This window comes from Falco cherrug, chromosome Z, assembly GCF_023634085.1.
Source record: "Falco cherrug isolate bFalChe1 chromosome Z, bFalChe1.pri, whole genome shotgun sequence".
Classification (NCBI taxonomy): domain Eukaryota; kingdom Metazoa; phylum Chordata; class Aves; order Falconiformes; family Falconidae; genus Falco; species Falco cherrug.
Window position 1 is genome coordinate 48813550 of NC_073720.1, and position 21523 is coordinate 48835072.

The 21523-nt window shown below is 41.2% G+C and overlaps 2 protein-coding genes across 5 annotated transcripts in view; one reads left to right on the forward strand and one right to left on the reverse strand.

Moving 5' to 3' along the window:
- The window catches only part of SYK (spleen associated tyrosine kinase), a 54707-nt gene extending 43693 nt beyond the window's left edge, over nt 1-11014 (forward strand). For all 4 annotated transcript variants that reach the window (XM_055699043.1, XM_055699042.1, XM_055699044.1 and 1 more), the window contains 7 exons: nt 1103-1193; nt 1879-2056; nt 3320-3529; nt 4008-4197; nt 5566-5706; nt 5947-6059; nt 7656-11014. In XM_055699043.1, the coding sequence (XP_055555018.1) occupies nt 1103-1193; nt 1879-2056; nt 3320-3529; nt 4008-4197; nt 5566-5706; nt 5947-6059; nt 7656-7728 (996 nt within the window). In that variant the 3' untranslated portion in view covers nt 7729-11014. The remainder of the gene's footprint in view (nt 1-1102; nt 1194-1878; nt 2057-3319; nt 3530-4007; nt 4198-5565; nt 5707-5946; nt 6060-7655) is intronic.
- Nucleotides 11015-13888: 2874 nt separating this feature from the next.
- On the reverse strand, nt 13889-16538 carry LOC102058078 (tubulin polymerization-promoting protein family member 2-like). Its single transcript, XM_055699421.1, is given in 3 exon segments — nt 13889-15999; nt 16155-16271; nt 16273-16538. Coding segments are annotated over 3 exon segments (843 nt in total). The 5' UTR covers nt 16494-16538; the 3' UTR covers nt 13889-15494.
- Nucleotides 16539-21523: the final 4985 nt, after the last annotated feature.

Below are 21523 nucleotides of genomic sequence, written 5' to 3' on the forward strand. Positions count from 1 at the left end.
AGGTACCACCCGGCTCAGGCATTTTCCCTGCAAACTGCAATTTCCAAGTTATAGAACTTCTGATGCACCCAATAATTCACTCCTGGACACTCAAGCTTTTATTTCTCTTTACATGAAAACCACAATGGTTTCAGGCAGGAACTTATGCCACTGCAAGCTTCAGTTATTAAAAAGAAATAAATATTTGCAAAATGGCCCTATCCAGTGTTTTGGAAGTACAATGTATGTTTGTTTCCTATTCGAACTCATCAAACTTGTGTTGGTATTTGAGTTTCTGGGTTTAAATGCAGTCTTAGGAGGCTGAAGTCACTCATGAACATAGTAAAATTTCTATAGATTGTAAGCAGGTTACCTCGTCAATAGTTTATTGTGCCAGACTTGTCCTTCAGCCAAGGAGCTCCAGAACACACCGTATTTCTGCTGACATGCTTTGGGTGGTCCATAGTATTCCTCTGACAAACAGTAAAGGCAGAGGGATTATATTTGAACCAGATGTTCAGCTACAGTAAGAATTAGGTCATTTTCAACCCCCTTAGAGCAGACTGTCTGGTCCATGATGTTTGTCCATGATGTTACACAAGCCTATTAAAATAATTATATTTTACCCCAGTTTCTTCCAAGTGGAGTCACTCTATAACATCCACAAGAGAAACAGGGAAGTATTATTTGTTCTCGTTTGTGCTAGGAAATTCTCTTTGGCCTAGATATGAAAAGACAGAACTTGGAGAGGGAGGAAGGACAGATTAAAGAGAAATCCTTATGACTACTTGTGTTACAAGGCAGATTTGAAAAAAGCACGTAATTTTAATGTCTGCAGAATAAGATTTGTGCATGACCCATTCCAGTTAATTCTCTCAGATCAAATGCTCTGAAATATTTGCAATAACTTTTTATGCTTTAGCAATGTATGTTTCATTTGGCCTGCATATTTACTCAAGCAATAACCTCCAGAATGAAATAAATTTTGTTGGATTATTTTCTTACTTTCTGATTCTCATCTATGTGTGTCTTGCAATCATTATGCCATAATCCTTGGGGGAGAAAAAGGCTTTTAACTTACCTATTCATTGCTAAACATAAAACCTCTATTTGTGTGCTACAGCTTCAGACAGCTATTGGTCACCTGCCTGATGAAGCACCTTTTAATCCTTATGTGCTGCAAAGGAAGAGAGGTCTTACAGGAGCAGGAAAAGGTAGGCAGAGTAATTTATGTCATTAATCAAATTTCCTTCTTTATGCCAGAGATCTCTCCTCAACCCATACTTCATTTTTCTTGCATATATTTCACATCGTGTTGTGTATTGGTTATAGCCACTATCATAGCTGAAGCCTGGTAGCTGAAACTGCCAGATGTTACCATCTGTAACAAATATCATTTAGCAGAAATCATTTTTTCCATGTTGAAGTGAAATATTATTACTTCCTTGACTCTAAAAGCTGCATCCTTGCACTTCACAAAAATAATTGTGCCCTGTTGCATACACAGTGCCAAGCTGGTGCTCATGCTTTCTGTAAAATGTAATTAAAGATAGGTACCTAAGAATGGACTACATATAAGGCACCATTCTGAGTGAATCGTCTGAGGCAACTAATTGGAAGTACTAAGGAGAAAGGTCAGCCTTTAACACTCCTGCTGTAGAGGAGACTCCTGGCTTCACATTACGTAGATTCTCAGTAGTTAAGGCTTGTCACCAGTTGGAAGTCACTCTCTTTTGGGGTGTTCTAAAGTGCTTGTATCTGGACTGCCTATGTTTTCTTTATAATGCCCTCATAAGTCAAACACACTGATGATCCTAAACATAGAAAGAGTGAATATAGTAGCTGTGGCAGCAAAAGTGTCTCACATAATGTCTAACTTTTTCATTGATTGAACTGCAGGTGATCAGAGAGAGGCCTTACCCATGGATACTGAGGTCTATGAAAGTCCATATGCTGATCCAGATGAAATGAAACCAAAAAATGTCACTCTTGACAGGAAATTGTTAACCTTGGAGGAAGGAGAACTTGGCTCTGGCAACTTTGGTACTGTAAAGAAAGGGTTCTATAAAATGAAAAAGTAAGCATTTACTTCTATTTTCATGGAGTCTAGTATGTAAAATCTGTAGCCTTTATTTTTCAGAGCAGCAGTAATCTTTGCATGTCATTTGAGATGACAGACTGTACCTAAGTAATTTGGTGGAGATCACCAGATGCTGTCTTTGTACATACACTCGTTCACCTATTTTCTATACACTCATTTTCTTTTCCTCTGCAGACACCTCTTTGCCTGCAGCATACTCACCTCCTAGACATTATTTTTGTCTGTAAAGTGAAGTGCCCCTTATGACTATTTTCTCTCCTGTCAGGGATAGAAGAGTGTGCAGTTTGCTGCCTTCCTCCCTAGTTTGTATGGGCAGTCATGCTACCCAGTATTTCCCATCTGCACAACCTCTCTTTGAGAAACAGTGTAGTGTGCCATGGACAGCAAAGAGATTTTCACCTAAAATAAGTGTAATAAATACCTGTTTCATGAAGCTGGAATGTTGATTTTAAAGAAGACAGAATATGTCACCTCTTTTATCATGTAATTGCAGTAGGAACAGACCCTTTTTATACTGGCAGAAGTGGGAGCACTTGACTGTTATGCATTTTCATAGTAAAATGTTATCAGTATATTATGCATGGGCTGATTATATATACACTTGCACCACTTGAAGGTGGAGGCATTTCTTTAACCAAGGTTTTCAGGGCCAGGAAGGATTTTTCTTTACCTTCTACAGTCTGAGGGGATTTGAAGGGCTCCAGCCCCAGCTTGTGCATTTGCAAATCTTGTTTCACACTTGAGCTCTGTTGATCTCATCAGTTACTCTTTCATTTAGTTGTATGAGCTGAGGATCGCAGACGTAGACTTAGTTTCTCCAGGTTTCAGAGCACTGCCTTGAGGCCTTGCAATGCTGCGTGTTCTAGTCTCACCCCCAAAACACCTCAGTGCTTAGAAAGGCCTTTATAACTGTTCTTGCCAGAAAAGCTTTATGGCATTCTTGCCAGAATGGACAAGAAGATTTTTGTCTGGTACATTTGTTTTCAGGTTTGTGAAGATATTTTTATGATAATCTATAATTTTCACAGGTTCTTTTCATTCCCTCTCTTATGCTTAGGTGTCTTCTGACTATTTGATAGAGAGATGTTCCTGTTATAGTTGGGTCTTATCCCCTCTGAATGTCAATTCTGTCTTTCGTCACAGTTAGTACTATGCGCACAGTCACATCAGATGAAGATTGTGTGCATTTGCAGGCAGATTTTTCAGCAACTAATCCCAGAAATGGATTCTTTTTTGTAGGGGTGCCAAGCCAGTGGCTGTAAAAATTCTTAAGAATGAGAGTAATGATCCAGCCGTAAAGGATGAATTACTGAGAGAAGCAAATGTTATGCAGCAACTGGATAATCCGTATATTGTCCGAATGATAGGCATATGTGAAGCTGAGGCCTGGATGTTAGTAATGGAAATGGCTGAACTTGGGCCATTGAACAAATTTTTGCAAAAAAATAGGTACGTAAGCTTTGATTCCATTTCATAGGATTTATCCAAAGGGGAAAAAGATACAGGTCTGTTTCCCCCTGCCGCACCACCACCCCCACCTCCCCACCCCCACCCACCCCCTTTTAAGGGCAATTTTAAATTGGTATGTTGTTAATGTAATAATTAATGATTCCAGTTACTCTTCACTAGGATATGATTATCTTGTACACATCTCCTAACTGTCAAATATTTCTGGTAAAATAGTGCATTTTGAATAAATGAAAACATTTTCCCATGTCCTTCAATTGCTCATTTATTAATATGATCACACATCATCTTCCTCGGGACATTCTTATGCTGCCTGTTCTAATTAAAGCTTAGCTAACATAAGTAGATCAAGTTCCTGGTGTGATATGGGGAAGTTCATAGTAAAGATTTATATTTGAACTCCATGAAAAGTTATGAAAATGAACTCCTGACCTCTTAAAAAATCAATTATGATTTTCAGACATGTCACGGAGAAGAATATAACAGAGCTGGTTCATCAGGTTTCCATGGGAATGAAATACCTGGAGGAGAATAACTTTGTTCATAGGGATCTGGCTGCAAGGAATGTACTACTAGTCACCCAACATTATGCCAAAATTAGTGACTTTGGACTTTCTAAAGCTCTTAGTGCTGATGAAAATTATTATAAGGTAAGGTTTGCACAGACCTGAAAGCTGGTAGTAGCATAGCTTAATGAGGTTATCTTCAGTTGAAGTGCAGTTCTTTTTAAAAGTCAAAAATCAGAAATAATGTGTATTATTTTATAGCCTGATAAAAGGTCACTGACTTTCAAAGTGTGTTCAACACTAAGAGATGTGTAGGGACGAAAAAAGCCAGTCCCTTCTTTTATTTGCTTATTCCTTTACTTTAGTTTTGGTAAACTTGTCATCAGAAAGTTGAAATATATGGTGGAAATGAGATACCTCCTTATATAAAAGGAGGAAAATCTCTTTGTTGTAGAGATGAACTTTTGTACACTTACAGTTGTCACCGTGTCCAAGGAAAATTTAGGCTAGTACACTGTATTATTGTCTAACAGAAATGAATCTGGGGAGGTTTTTGGAAGACTACCATTGGTAAATAGTAATTTGATCTAAGTAGAATTTGTTTAACTTGGGTTTAAATTTGTTGGATCTCTGTACAGCTAAAGGGTACATAACTGCCATATTTAATAAGGTAAAACATCATGGGAGACAAAGGCTCTAAGTGTCTCCATCTTTTTTTCTGATACATTGCTTTTGCAGTTCAAATTATTTCTTCCTTCTGCCTGTTCCCTTTCATCAGCTGTTTAAAACTAACGGCCCAACCATGAAACGGTGCTGAGGAGGAGCAAGCATATACTCTCTTCTGATGACCTTCGTATGGGAATAGTAACTGCTGTCAGAAAAGGGCTGTAACATCTTAAATCACTGCCACTAGCCTAGCCAGAGCTGCTTGTCAGAGGTTTGAGAATAGGTATCAAAGGCCCATTCCCTTTACAACTCCACATAATGCAGTGGGGTTCTTTCACTAGCTCTAGCACTGTGCTGGAATAGCTTGACATTAGTATTGTCATAACACAGTGTTACAGCATAATTTAATCAAACTGCAGTTTGCCACAAGGCAGTCACTGTGCTTTGAAACGGAGCATCAACTTCAAGTAATGAGACTCGGTGTAACTGAGTGCATATCTCCTACCCTCTGCAGAGAGCCTAGATGAAAAATCTTACTTTTAAAGAGCAACTTTAAATTAAATGCCACTAAAAACATGACTCCAGGTCATTTAGCTAAGCTTTGCTTTGCCGTAGATTTAATTTCAGTACATTATTTTGAACATGGAAGATCAGGAACAATTTTGTAACAGTTTTGAAGAAGCTGCTACCCATTCTCTCAAATGTGAACTGCATCAGAAATGTTATGGTACTTAGTATAAATGTGTTCAGGTATAAGTTAACCTGGCTTATATGAATTCTAATGTAGTTTACTATTATCACTGTCTCTAGCCTGCTTTTTTTCCTCTCTGTTATGACTTATTTTAGGCACAGAGTCATGGAAAATGGCCAGTCAAGTGGTATGCTCCAGAATGCATGAATTTCTACAAATTTTCTAGCAAAAGTGATGTCTGGAGCTTTGGGGTTTTAATGTGGGAAGCTTTCTCTTATGGGCAAAAGCCATATAAGGTGAGTAGTTCTATCTGGCAATTTTTTTTCCGTAAAAAATTAAGAGCAAATTTGAACCAGTGCCTTTTCCTACCTAAAAAGGGTTATTGCAGGCCAAAGCAGGCCTTAGCACCCCATCTGTTGCAACAAATGAATCAAAGGATAGCCCCAAAAAAATCAATTCCAGGCCTCTGTTTCATACTAGCATGTGTACTGTAGTCTTTTGCAAGTCAAGTGACTGTTCTGGTCACCCTGTTCCAGGGAATGAAGGGTGGTGACGTTGCGCAGATGATTGAAAGAGGAGAACGAATGGAACGTCCTGAAGTCTGTCCAACAGAAGTCTATGATCTAATGAAATTGTGTTGGACATACAAGTGAGTGTAATGTAAAACTCTCTCCTTTAATAGAAATATATTGTAATCTACTTAGTTAACAGCCAGGAGGAGGTGGGGGAGGGGAGGGTATTTCAAAGTACATCCTTTCAACTGGTATTTAACTTACAACCTCTAAACTAAGATGTCAGTTGCACCTTGAAGTGAAAATTATTTGCGTTACTGAGTGTACGACAAGAAGCTGATCTGACACAGCTGGTTTTGCTGAAACAGTTATATACAAAAAATAGGGTATCATCATAAACAAGAAAATCCACAAAATGATCAGTCTGATATATTTGAAAGTTTGAAATTGAGCAAAGATTTTTGTTTCATTTTGGATTGTATTTTGTTTAATTTTCATTTCCAAGACTTATTTTTACTGAAATGTCAAAGTCGTATTGCCAAATTATTCATTCCTTCCTCAATAATTAATTGTTTTGACCTATTTTTCTCTTTTTTCATTTCTGAATATAATCATATTGAATCCCACATTGACTTCCTATTAGTGAGGGGCGAAACATTTTTTCAGATCATACCTAATATGTCAGAAACACTTTTTCTGATTGATAACAATTTAGAAAGAATTATGAAATGTAGAGGGATATAAAAAAGAAAGCCTACATATTATGTTAATTAGTATATTGTAAAAAATATTTAAAATATTTTATTATTTATCTTTTTAAATTATTTTCTTAAAACTTATTTTTAGCTGGGGGAAGGTCTCCATAAAGCATCCAAAGTCTACTGTAATGTCACTTATTCTTCCAGTTCAACATATGGAGAATATTTGTGTCCAGTAAAGGTCTCTGCATTCCATGTAAGGAACTGCAGTATTTCACTTTTAGGTTCCTTGCTCATTCGTTAGTTTTATTGCATCTAGTACTCAAGAAAGAATATGGAGCCATAAAATAATTTCTGCATTTTAGTTTGACTCAAAGAATGTTGCAACAGTTCTAGAGTGAAAGGGATCATTTTTTGTTGTGATTAATAACCATATCATAAAGCATGATGCTTTTAATGTTTGTACTGAAATATATTTAATATTGGAAAGAAAAAGAAATAAATTTAAAAAGATAGCTCAAGTCAGGTGGTGGATCTCAATATGTAATGCATTATTGTAAGGACTTGTCAGTTTAATTGTGTTCTCCTAAATCAACAAAGAGTTGCAGATAGAGGAAAGACAGACAGTACAGCCATATAATGTATGTCTAGGCTTCTTTCAGTGATGCTAAGCCACTCTGTATGACTGTAGTACCCATTATAAGGCAGGTAATACACTGTAAATACTCTTTTCTTTAGATTATTACTGAAGTAAATAAAGTAGAAAATGAAATTGAGTTGATTTACCATTTCTTTCTTGTAGTATCTTCACTGACCACAGAGTACCAGGCATGATAGTAAATCCACTGACTGGATGCTCTGCAGTGACATTTGCCACTTGTTGTTCATTTTGTAGCATCATTTTGGTAGCCTTAAAATATTGTGGGCACCTTTGGATGAGTTATCACTGAGATAACATCCCAAGCATTACAAAAGGCCCATGCACTTTTACAGCTTTCTCCTTCCTACATAGTGAAGCTTTTTGTCTTTCCACAGTGTTGAGGACCGACCAGGATTTGTTGCAGTCGAGCTGAGATTACGTAACTACTATTATGACATTTCCCACTAACAGCATGAAGAACAGCAGCTTCCTTGCCTCCAGCCAACATGCTCTGATAAGCAGTTCAGTTTCTGAACCAAATGACTTAGATTTTTGTACTGCCACTTTCACCCTGCAAAGCTCAGAGCTAAACCCTCTGTCTGCAGGCTTGCCTTTTCTTGCCTTCTGTACAACATCCAGCCCTGGAATAGTGTTGAAAGTGCAGACGCCCCAAAGCAGGGAGCAAGGATGTCAGAGCAGATGCTTATACTTTTGCTACGTTCCATTTAATTTTATTTACACTTTTATTGACATTATATTTTGTTGTCATGTAAAAACCATTTAATGTCTTTCAGACCTCTTCCTCTCCTGTACTTGAATGTGGATAGGAATTTAGATTCTTGTTATTAATATTTTTAGCCCTCAAATGCATTAAGAGTTGTTTCCAGCTTTCCAGCTCCCCAATGAGGAATACCATAAATGTTTCTCACTGTGCAAGAAATTTACTGTGAAAGTGTGTCTGTTGCTTTGACTGATAGCGGATTTGATTTTACCCCCACGCCCCTTTAAAACCAATTGTGTTCTTTTCAGTAGTAATGTAGGCAGAGGGGAACTGGGAGATATGAATTTCTAACATCATCACCTCTTTTAAATGTGACTAAGTTCTGTTCCTTATCTCATGTGGAAGCCCAGCTGCCCCTCAAGGATTTATCTTTTTTTTGGTGAAACCTGGGAACTCAGGGGCTTCCTCTTCCCTTGGAACAAAACATATTGGCACCTAAGACAATGATTGTGGTTTTAACGTAATCTCCATCACTGTATTCCTGAAAAGATAGCTGTACAGTGAAAGATGACAGAGCAGCAGCTTACTTTCTCTGTGCTGTTTCAGCCTTCTCCACATAGCTTCATCTTTTCCATATATCTCTTTGGTTATAACAAAGCTGCTTGTGTTGTGTTTTAGACAGCAATAATTCCTTTCTTTTTTCAAACCTTTATTGCAAAGCGTTGTAACAATTCACCACACCTTATCATATCTAAAGCTAAATTTCACTCCTAGCTCAAATGTTTTAAAACAGGTGTGTGGACATCAAGTTTACTTTTGTCCACTCCTAAATGTTAGTATTTGTCCTGTTATTAACTTCTGTGAGCATCTCAGGAGAAGGTTTTTGTCTTACCACTCTTTTGTAGTGCACCATACATCTCCATTAATGTGCAAGTATAGCAATAGTAATAACAAATAATGTAATCAACTTCTGATTCTGTTTTCCCCTTTATGCTTTGTTTGTCCAATCTCATTTTAAGTATTACAGATATCAAAAATTTCTATCATTTATTACTCACTAGCAGCTAGCTACTTTACTGGCATTTACATTACCTTAGGAGTCTACATGCATTGTATCTACTAGATATAGAGATTTTAGAAGAATATGAAGAATAAGATTTAGAGTTAGATATATTTATTGCATATGACTGGTTAGAACATATGTGTTTAATTATGTGAAGAGGGTATTCTTAGAGGTGCAGTGATATTTTTTTCTCTAGCAAGGAAACTGGTTGGGCAATTACAGTAAGAAAGTGTGAAATAATTTTCATGAAAGAGATCAGTATAAACAAATGTAGGAGTTACTGCTGTGTTTTTGGTTTTGGTTTTTTTTTTTTTCTTTTTACTAGATTTCTGGTCTATTTTGCAAAAAAATCTGGTGACTTTTGGTAATTTAATCTTGGGTGTCCAGTACAAGACACTTCATGCTACTGAAAGATATTGAGTGCAATAGACCACCACCACAAATGTGACCAAGATGATTTTTTTGTTGTTGTTTTTAAGAAACATTTTTCTACAAGAATAGCTTGTGAAGAAGTTAGCCATAGTTATATGTAGGTGTTTTGTCACTTCAGTCCTGTTACAGAGAAATTGTTAGCTCTACATGTGCAATTAGTATGTTCATGGGGATATTACTTATAAACAAATTGCACAAATCTCTGCTAGTCAGTGAGTGGCAATGCTCAGTTTCCCTGAGAAATCAATCTATCTGTCTGTCTGTCTATCTATCTATCTATCTATCTTTAAAATATATATATCTTTAAAAGTTTTATCTGATGCAAAAAGGCTGGAGGAATATTTTTTTTTCCCCTCTCTTCTGAGTGAATGTCATTTTCTGGTGTTACTTGATTATTTTTAGCTTTACTGTTATGTAATAAAAGTTTACATGAGAAGATAAAGTATTGTGAAAGAAATTGATTAGGTTTTCAATTGAAATTAAAGACACTGTTTTACAAAATACATTGTTTTAACAAGAATCCTTTAATATTTAAGTGCTTTCTAAAAAATGCTGATGCTGGGCAGAGCATGTATATTTACTGAGTTATTGTGATTGTTGTGAAAAATTAAGATTCCCCTATTGACACTGAAAGGTACCTGACACAACAGATAAGCCCGCTGAAGCCTGGGCTGCTTTTGAAGCTATTCAGGGCTAGCAGGAAAATCTCCTAAAAATATGCATGTTGTTATTACACATAAGCCTTTTCAAGTGCGTAGAAACTCTGGCCTAACTGTTCTACCTTCCCACTTGCGGGACTGCACCATCAACTGGTATGAAGGGGCTTTTGTCTTTTGGCAGTCTGGGTTTGGGTGTCTTTTTATTTTTAGATCGACTCATGTCAAGTGTGCCATTCAGCAGTGTAGCCCCACAAGTAATTGTCACAGCAGAGTTTGGGGGTAGCGAACTGCAGCATGGAGGATGGAGGGCTGGTGTGAGTAACCTGGAGAAGAAGCAGATGATAACATGTATGAAGGGTTTTCCAGTGGAGGAAAACACAGCATGACTACAACTTTGGTTAGGATTCAAACCTACAAAACCGTGGAGTATTTCCAGAGCATGGGAGGCCATGCACCTTTACGGAGAAGACCCTCCCAAACTTCTGGAAAACCGGCGCAATCTCCACCTGCTTCAAACACTATGCAGAAAGGAGACTTTTAATCAGACCATGGAAAGTAGCCGTAGCTGTCACACCTGAAATAGTCACAATCGAAATGGCAGGTTTGATGAAGAGCCCTTGGGAGAGTGGGCTGTGGGGCTGTGCAGCCCGACCCTGCCAGGAGGCGGCAATGCCCAAACGTGGCTGGACTGATGCCCTTGTCGGAGTGTTTCTGGCACTCTGCCTCCTGCCCAGCAGCTGCTGTGCCTCTGCAGTACAGGGGAACTTGTTCAGCCATTTGCTGCTTGCTGTGAAGCAAAGGTCCATGTGAAAACAAATTGTCAGTGATTTCTATCGTGAATGGTTAGCTGTGGATGATTAATAAAGAATTCTGAGACTGTATCCCCTTGTCTTTTAAATTATACCAGTAGCGGGGAACTGCAGGCAGAAAGGTACAAAGTATGTCCCACGCATGCATAGAAGGGAGTGAGTGTGGCATCTGGACTGAATAGTACAGGGGAACATTAAGCCAGACATTGTAATTACTAGCCCTAAGTTTAGTGAGGACAGAAAGCTTGTAAGTCATGCAGAAAAAGAAAGGGGGGGGGGGGGGGGGGGCGGGGAACAAAACCAAAAAAACCCATCACCATCTGATTCTTGACAGTGAAGAGAAACAGCGGTGAAGGAAAACAAAAACAGTATCAGACTTAAAGCGATTCCAGACTCAGATGGAAAAAAGCCAGTTCAAGAGCCAGCATCACCATTCCCCATCAGCATGTCCCAGTGCTACATGCCACCGTGTGATGTAAAACCACATCTGGGCCCCGGCTGGCCCTGCTGGGGCAGCTTGCGGGTCCGGTGGAGGCAGGCAGTGGTTGTAGGGCTGATGAGCAACAGCCAACTAACCCCTGCTGTAACTGAGGACAGCTGGGGGCTGAGACGCAGACCCTTTTACTGGGGCAGCCAGGTATTGCAGCTGGAAAGGAGGGGAGGAATGAGGGCGGAGCATGCAGCAACTATCAGAAAGACTAAGTGTGTAGGGAAAGAAATTGTCTCCTATTAGGTTGATGAATAGTATGGAGGAAAACAGACAAGCCAATGGCATACACATCTTCCTTCAGGCTTGTATTACACCACAGATTCCTGTGAAACAATAGCCAGAGTGATGCAGCAGAAATCCAGCTGAAAACAACAGTCTTCCAACTACCCAGAGCTCTCTGAAGCCAGGCTAGCACGGTGTATCAATCTCCAAGTAGGTATTTTTTCTTTTCTGTCATATATGTGTTATTTCAGGTGAATACCCACTGGGTTCCTTGGCATATAATTAACTCTGCACCAAGTAGAATCACTGCTTCCCTGGGGCAGTGGAGATGTGCACATTTCTCAATAACCAGAGAAGCAGCGGAAACAAGAGGCAGTTGGGGAAAGCATTGCACTGCTGTCCATTAAAATTCATAACTCAATGTAAATAGCACCTGGATGACCAGTTCAATATAAACATGCACAAATTATCAGCTCCTCATGTCTGCCTAACATCACAAGTGCCTTAAACTGGCAGGGTAAGAGCATTTTAGGCCCTCTCCTTGCTAAACCCTTGTAACAAAGTGCTTCTGGAAGAAACCCACTGCCACACAGAGGCAGCCACAGCTGCCCACCTGGCACGCCACGAGCCACAGTGAGTCAGTACGGCTGAGTGCCAGGCTGCCCATGCTGTTTGTCATGCAACAAAAAAAAAAAAAAAAAAAGGAACTTCTCAAAGAAGGGTTCAATACCACAAAAAGTAGCGTGAGCCATCAGCCCACACTGCAGCACAAGCACAGCTTTGCATAGCTACTCACTTGCCTGTCCTGCCACATTTCCACCAGGCAGTGGTTGGATTGACTTTAACATCTGTTCTTTCTTCTTCCTGCTTTGTTAAAGTGAAATTGTGCTGGTTTTGGGAACAGCAAGAGGGCCAAGGCTGTAACTGCATGCCTATGCAGCAGAACAGGTAGCAGAAGGCTTTTATAGCTGTCTTTTGCACAGTTTGAAGACTTTGCTTTAAAAACATCACACAAACGCATGCACGTGTGCATAGTTTCTTGTGATTCTTTCCTACCTGTGTTCAATGACACCCTGTCCTACTGCCTCAGTTCTTAATACATAGCCACTGTAGCTGTATCTTCAGATCTTGTTTCAATTTAAGTACAGATTTCATCAATGTTACCAAAATTTTTCTATAGCTGACTAGTGTATCAGATCCCACTTCCAGTACCCTGAAGCAATGACCAGCTGGAAAAGAACTGCTGATATTGGTCTTGAGTCATATTTCTAGAAGACAGCAAGGAAACTGCATGGAAGAGAACAGCTGCAGGGGACAGGGATATATCAAGAGAAACACCAGAGAAACAAGCTCACCAAGCTTGCCAAAGAACAGGACTTGGGGGTGTTTTTTCACTTTACTTTGAAGCAGTTGTAAATGGACTGTTTGGCTTGGTTGGATGACTCTTTTTCCAACAAATGTGTAATTTGGAGCCAATCTTTCCTGTTTTCCTCAGTAATGACACCTATTAGCCATATCTGGGTATAAACACCTACATTACCAACATAATTTTGTTTCACCAAGACTTCCACTTTTACCAGTAAATCCTCCAAACTGGACCATCTGTATGTGTGCAACTACATTTCTCTTCTAGCAGCTTCCACGTGCCTCCTTCTTCTGACTACTATGCAAACACATTCTTCAGTTGCAAGAGGAGCAACCGCACTCAGCCCTCTCCCAAAGCCCTCATGCTCCCTCTGATGGTCACAGGACAGCACAAAGAAATGATGCGCAATAAACTTCAGCCACTGCCAAGAGGAAGGCTCCTAACTAACCTCTTTCTCCCAGCATGGCTGATTTTCTAGATGATATGGTCTCTTTAAGAAAGCAAATAGCAAATGGTACAGATATCTAGTATCAGATGGCACTGGTGTAACAGGACACACACACACACCTTGCACTGAGGAGCCACTTCAGTTTTTGTAGGCTCCCAACCCACAAGAGCAAAAACTCTTTTTTTTTCTTTTTTTTTTCTTTTTTTTTCTTTTTATTTTTCCTTTGCAAATGTGTTGTTGACTCTGTCATTGACATATGCATGTCTTTGTCTATTTTAAAATCACATCTGACAGTATTACTGCTTCCCCAGGGGCATGCAGTAATCAGGTACTATTTTTAAAGTCTTCAGTCCACCATCACTTCCTTTTTATCTGTCCTCTCTGTAGCTGCCATAGGGAGTGAGCGTGGCATTCCTCATCTTTTTGTGGTTTCTACTTATAAGGAATAGGCAGGACAAGTAGTGATTCTTGTTGGTGCTGGAGTACTACAAAAGTTAGATTAGAGGATAAAGTACAGATTGAATCATGTCTCAGAAATTCACCCTCCAGTGTCACATTGTACCCGAGTTAATGCAAACCAGAGCTCACACTACACAAGCACAAGTACAAAGCTCTCGGTTTGTTCCCAAAGTTCCCACAGCATTTTCCATGCCAGCTACATATTTAAACAAAAAACAAAACCAAACACAACCAACTAATAACACATTCCTGTGTTGGTTTGCAGAACTGTATGTGGGCAATTTCTTGAGTCATTTAATTACAAGGAAGATGAGGCCTGAACACAGAAATATACTCAAGGTTTGCTTGGTTGTTGAGGGCAGTCCTTTTCTTCCTGGCCCCCAAACTGAAAATGTCCAAAGGTGTTTGAAGGGCAGCAAGAAGAAATGGACACATGAGATGCCACAGCAAACCTGGACAATGATACAGTGGCGGAGGCTGCTGGTGCCTGCATATTTTGCTTGAAAACTGCATTATTTGGTGGTAGCACACTGCTAGGCCAATGAAGCTGGTAAGCCTTTCTGCTTGGCCACCAAGCATCAGCAGGACCCTGCTGACTACTATCCATCATGTGGTAGTAAGTCTTTGGGAGTGAGGGGGTGTGGAAAATACTGGAAGAACCTCAAACCCATCTCTTTGATTACACTGTAACATGCACCAGCTATGCTTCCCATGCAGTACTGTATTGTGGGGAAGAAATCAGTCAGCCCTTCATCCTGGGAAGACCAAGGGACTATGACTTACACACCAAAGCACAGAAAACAGTTAAACAGCTGTGACTGGATCTGGGGCACTGTCATAGAGTTCTGCAGCTTCTCAGCCATGTTTTTTGCAAGAGGATCTCAAAAGCAACAGGACAATAGAGCCACAGACTCACAAACTCTTCCACAGCAGCCCACATCCTGAAGCCTGGGGGAATAGTAATGAGTGACCATGCCAAGTGCTAGGAATGGGTGAAACAGTTTAAGCTAGGGGAAGGAAAAAGAAAAAAGCATGAACCGGTGTGATTGATACCCCTCCCCTTTCCACAGTGTAGTATGTGTTGCATCCTATACCTTGTAAGAGTGCTCTTCCAGGTGTGGTCAGGCACCACTGGTAGGCTGTCTGCCACCAGAAACCATCACCTCAAACGTAACCTAGTGTAGATGTACAAAAAAACGCACATGCTTCTCCCCAAGTCAAAAATCACAGTAAAAAGTGTAGCATGTTGGGAGGGGAGACAAAATAATGAGTGACTGTTCAGACTAACCTGCTGTTCACGTGACTGGAAATGCAAAGCAGTGTGATAGCAGTGCTAGCTGGCCCATAGAATTTCTTCCAGAAGGCTAGCTTATCTATGGGTTTAATGCCACCACACAGCAGTCAAAATGTAGTTGGCTGGGGAACCTGAGTCACTCCTCAGCATCGTTGAGTGTCCATTCCATGCATTTTCACCCTGTAGGACTTGGGATGCACACAGAAGGTTGGTTGCTTGGGATGTTTATTTGCCCCTCCTCCCATGTTATAGAGGAACAGCCTTTGTTTCCTTACGCAGTCTCAGTCCTACTGCATCTGGTCATAAAGCCAGCTCCTGTGTAGGCTCCAACTGCATAGCCACCATTGTCCGTCAGATCCTGGTGGCCAACAAGACCGTTCTTTTTGCCACTCTCATCAAAACACTCTTTGTGGCTGTCAGTGTAGTTGCTAGTGTCTGTCAGCCTTTTACCCCACCAACCTTGGTGGCTTTGTGCAAGAAAAGAGGTCAGCAGGCAAGAGTTTGGAAACAGCTCACAGACAAGCTTTTCCTTATGTTTGAGGACAGCATGTGTCCCTACAGCAAGGACAAATGGTTCCAGGGCAGCTCTAGATGCAGGATTGGTGAGGAAACTCATACTCACTGTAGCACCCACTCTGCTGGGATCCTTTCCCTTGATGAGGCCATAAACAACCTGCAGAGCTTCCTCTGGTGGTTTTCCCTTGAAGTGCTTGCTGCAAAGCTCCCTTATGGCCTGCTGGAACTCAGCAAAGGTGATGGCACAAGCACCTTTGGTCCTGTGGTGTCAGTAGACCGAGAGGAAAGTTACCTCATTGCTGGTTGACAGTGGGATGAGAAAGCCCCAGGGCTGCCCCTTGCACAAGACCCTGCCTGACTCCTGCCATTGTCTACTCCTGCCCAGCTGTGCTGCCACCATGACTCCCTACCACACTCAGCTTTGTTGAATATGATGTCAATGTCAGTGCTGGTCATGGCTTTCCCATCCATCACCCTACAACCTTTGCACAGCTTGAAGTTTTTCCCTGTCATGTTGCTGCCACTAGCAGATGTCACCATATATTATTAATTTACAGAAAGTGGTTTCTACCTCTGACATCTTGCTGCTGTGGAGAAAAGAAGTTAACAGGGAAGGAGGTGAGGACCATCTGCAGCCGCTGGACACACACTTACGTTGCATGCACTTCGTCTCCAGCAGAGCAAGGGGCATCACCCACAGGTATCTCTTCACCATGGGACAACCATGATGACCACACAGGTAAACACAGAACATCCGGGATCCAGGGAGGATCAGGGCAGTGGTGGGTTGGGACCTGAGGCAAGGCAAAGGAGGGGTGGAGGTGGGGCTCTAGGGTGAATTAATGACTGCTGCATGTGAAAGAATGAGGCATCCAAAGCTTCTGAACCTTTCTGAAATGCAAGCTTCAGTTAGACTGTCTCAATAACAAATGCTTGCATTTGTAAGCTTATTAATGCTTTGCCTGTTATTTGATGATGAGTCCTGATTTGTCTTCCAGGCCCTAGATAAGTGCCTTAATCTCACAGACCTTCTTGCAAGTAGTCACCATGCAGTTGTCCCCATCTTTCTCCATCACACTTCATCCCCTGAATTAGGTTGTCCTCCCCACACCAGTAAATTTTCCAGTACTGATCAACTTAGATCACTACAACCAGATATCGGGGATCTCTGAGAACATAAAAGCTATTGCTCGTGATCGTTACTTCAGCAGCTGACTCCTGCTGCTTGTGAGACACCCTTGAACTCTTTTGAAATAATCAGCCTTTCCTACAGCCTTGCGCTTCACCTAGGGACTCTGGTCTCCAGGCTGTTTGCAAGCTGCAATTTAACATAAATCCTGCATGGGTCTGCACTTCTAGAGCGAAAAATCAGGCAGGCTTGTCCCAGGGAGGCTGTGTGCTATGTGAAGGGAGTAGCAGGGGGCCCCAGGTGGCCTTGCTGGGGGTCTCCCAGGACCTTCCCTCCTTTCTTGGGAGGTGTGGACCCAGCTAACCTGTGTGAGCTGGTGGTGATTGTGATGGTGCTGGCAAGTTTCCCACTGTCCTGGAGGCTGTGGGTACTTGAAGCCACCCCTTGTGCCTTGCTGGACATTTGTCACCTCAGCACCCATGCATGTCACAATCCTCAGAAGGCCCAGCACAGGGAGAGGTGGGGCTGGGAAGGAGAAAGGTGGGACACAACTCTGTGCCACCAGAGATGTGGTGGTCCAAACCCCTTGGGGGCAGGGGGCGGAGCCAGGGGGAGGGTATTAGACCTTCAGCTCACTGTGGGACAAATAAACAAATGCCTCGCCCTCTTCACCTTACATAAGCATCACACACTGGAAATGCCATCCATGCTGGGGCATGTACTCCAAAGGAAAGGGACATTTATCCCTATAAGCAGTAAATGCAGCCAGTCTTTGCTCCTCCTTCCTTGACAAGCTGATCTGCCAACAGTGTGCTCATGCCTTGGCTGAAGGATGTGCCCACACATCTTTGGAGGTCACTAGGAAACCAATAACTCCAAAAGGTGGGGTGGGGTGGGAAGGGGGAGAGACACAAAGCACATCACCTGTGAAAAAACTTTGAGAAACACCATTTTCCACTCAGGCTAAACAACTTAAAGTAACTGGAAATTGGATCTGGGATGTTCTTGGCCAGCAATAAGGCCCAGCTTGCACCCTAGCAGTTTTGCCATGTTTGTAAGCGACAATGTGATAGCACACTGTCAAAAAAAGCATTTCATCTTTGTGGACCATGTAAAATTAAATTAATGTGGCTTCATTGGTTGATTTATTTATTTTCCTTGAGCTGTGCTTAGCAACATGGAACCAAGCCTTATTTCAGAATTATTTTATTCTCACCACGAATTAACAGGCAATGTACTTTCCAGTCTTACTGTTGGTTACAGTAAGCCCACAGCAAGTGGGGTGAGCTTGGCCAAGCTCTTCCCATTCCAGGAGGAAAACCTTGCAGATACTGCTGCATGATCACTGCCTTTGCACTTCTGTACAGCCTTCAGCCTTCCCACTGGGCTAACCATAATTCTTCACCAATTCCACTGCCCCGCAGAGAAGGTCATTTGCCCCTTGGCAGGTCTTATGCAAAGGTCACTGGACAGCTGTCAGCCTTGAGAGGCTTCTGCAGACTGGGGTGGTCCAGATGAGAGTGAAATGGCAAAAATGTGCCCGGTGCCACCTCCTGTCACCGCTGGGGAACACAGCCAGGCCAACCCCACCAGGGTGACTGCAGCATCACAGCCATGCAGCACACCGGTGCTGCAGCACCACTTGCCGCTGGTGAGGCAGGGGCAGAGACTGACAATGCCAATGTAAACCTCAGACAAACGATTGGTAGCAGTGCTGTTTCTGCCTTTTAGACAAGTGCCGATCACCCCTTTGAGTTATTTCCTCTTCCCTTGTTGCAAGCAGCCTGTTTTGGGGCTCTCCCAGCAGGAATGCCAGTCTCCCTACCTGTGCAAGGAAAGCAGGGAAGAAATGAGACACTAGGTGTCATCACAGGAATGATGACGTGCAGGGCAGATGTGCATGTTGGTGGGGATTTTTCTTATATTCTGTTAAGGTGTCTCTTTTCTGTGGCAGGATGTATTTTTGGAACTGAACTTTTTTTCCCCTTTTAGTTAAAGCCTATGACTTTTTTTTTAAATGGAAAAATATTTACCTAGCTTTCGGTGATTAGGTGAAGCTTGAAAGACCCAGAAAGAAGGCTACTCTCTCTTAGAGAGAGTAGCCACATGCCCATAAATTTCAAGGTCAGGAGTTCACCTCTTGGGGAGTTTTTGCCTCTAACTTCAAAAAAGCACTTCAGAATGGTTCTGTGATGCCAACAGCTTATTTGTTTCTGCTCCTCACAGTCTGCATATGACAATAAATAAACCAAAAGGTCACTTCCCTTAAAGCTTTCAGGGCAATGCTCCCCAGTCATAAAATCAACAAAGCTGTAAATAAAAAAAGCTCAAACCAACCAAGGCTCCAGAACTGCAGAGATTGCCAGGAAAGGTGGGTCATGCACCTGTGGATCTGGATGGCCTGAATGGGTGGTCTTATCTAACCTCCATCTGCCCCAAAGGGCAAAGCCCCCTCTCTAGCTGTGCACTCACAGGTAGAGTGAGCATGCAATAAGCTCACCAGAGGTTATCAATGTTTAACAAACAAAAAACACTATGTTATTTCCATCCTTGTGTGCACGAATACTCAGAAGCATGTACGGTCAGGGATTCTTGTTAACCAACATGCCTTATTAAGTAAAAGGCAAATGACCAGATTGCTGTTCTTTTGAAATTTCCTGCCTTCCTTACATTGTTCTTTCTCTAGCACATCTCTGTTCCTGTTGTCATCCACAGATTTTATTAACAGCAATGTTTCTGTACTTTCAGCTCCCTGATAAAATCATGAAAAGCCATTGGGCCTAGCACCCCCACAGACACCTCTAAGGAAAAGCATCTCCTGTGATCTGTCAGTTTGCCGTCACTAAATGCATTTAACCTTGAGGACAGGGCTTTAAAAAGCTGCTCTCTAGAATGATAGCACGCGACTGACAGATCACACAGCAAAATTGTTTTAATATGTTCCAGATGTATTGTGTCAGTGACGTTAGTACAGAGATTAATCTGAATCACTGTGCCTATGGTCTCCACTCTTCAATTCTCTCATGACTATATGCCAGAATTTTTCTTCTTTCAACTGCAAGGCTTTTGACAAAGTCAGACCAAGGGAGTACACAATTTGTTCCCAAGTAACTAGTTAAATATCTGAAGCTGTTTCCAGCCTTTTATGAGCTCAGTTTAAAATTACATTTAGGGAGTTTTGTAGCATCTTCAATAATACAGATGCTGAAGAAATATAAAAGGATCATTAGGGGAAAAAAGAGAGAGGGGAAAAAAGAAGGGGGGGGGGGGGGGAAATAGCAGTATCCTACTGAAATAATATAAACAACATATATAAGCAGACATGCACACATACTATTCCCCTGTTCCTGAAGCAAATGCACCATTAACAAGAAATTCTCAGATTATGAAAGGATATGCTAAGTTGCTTAAATCTTCAGTTGTAGGGAAGTGATTTATTATGTATCAGTAAGATGCTTAGCTGCAAAACAGAGACCAGAATTCGCTCTTCTGTTTAAGTACTTACATAAATCTGCATGAAAGTTGGAAGACAGCTTTGATACCATCTTCATGGAATCAGAATTATTTATTTAAGGAAAAACAGTATTTTGAATAGACTAAAAGGGACAAACAAAGAAGTTGGGGCAACCGTAATACTGAAGCAATCCAAACTAGCTCTGCAGAATAGCGGAAATCCAAGAGAAAAGATTAATGTTGGAAAATCTTTTGTAGGCAAGAAGAATATTAAGTGCTGCTGTTATGAATAAATGAATTCTAAATTATTCTTTGTCTGCTAGATTTTACGAACTATTACCATAATCACATAAACCTCCTTTTTCACATAAAGCTATGTATAGCATAAGATTTCACTTTCAGTGTCATGATCAGAGAAACTGTTTGAACGAAGACATTAAAGCAGTGAGGGTCCAATTACTGTATGAAACACTCTAAATCTGTCGAAACGAGCTGCTGGGATTACTGCTAGACCCAGAAAACCCAAAACGATGGAGGATGAAGATGAATCAAAACTCAGATGTGGAGCTGTACCTATTCCACAAGCCCCCCAGTTTGATTGCAGAGCATGTCCTCTTGCAACCAAATTGTCCCTTTCCTGGTCTCTGAGTAGATGAAGAACCAAGTTTGATTTAAAATGAGAGTCAAGTAGGAGAATGTAATACATAGCAGAAGTTTGAAAGGCAGTGACTTCAGCTGTCTTGCTGAACAAATATAATCTTTCTGATGCAGATGTATAGGGGAAGGTGAGAAAAGAGAGCACCATGTTGGTGCTTGGACTTGAAAGGGTTTTACAGAAAAGCTGAAAGAACAAGATTCTTGAACTGAAAAAAATGTGAAGATACTTGTCAGAAATTAACACAAAACTAAAGACTCCAGACATGCAGCTGTTCTGTGTAAAAGTATTTTGTAGGATTTCTTTTTAATACCTTCAGTTCTTCAGTGCACCTTTTATTTATGTCAGGCATACACACACATACACAATCAGGAAACCTCTTATGGACATGTAGATCAAACTTATTCAAAGGATTAAATTAGGGCAAGTTTAATAATCCTGCACTGAAGTGATCTTCTTTATGCGTCAGTCTAGCCCACCTGAACTCAAGGGTCTCCTCCTTTACTTGAAAACTGATATGTGGAAAACTATGTTTCTGTATTGTCCT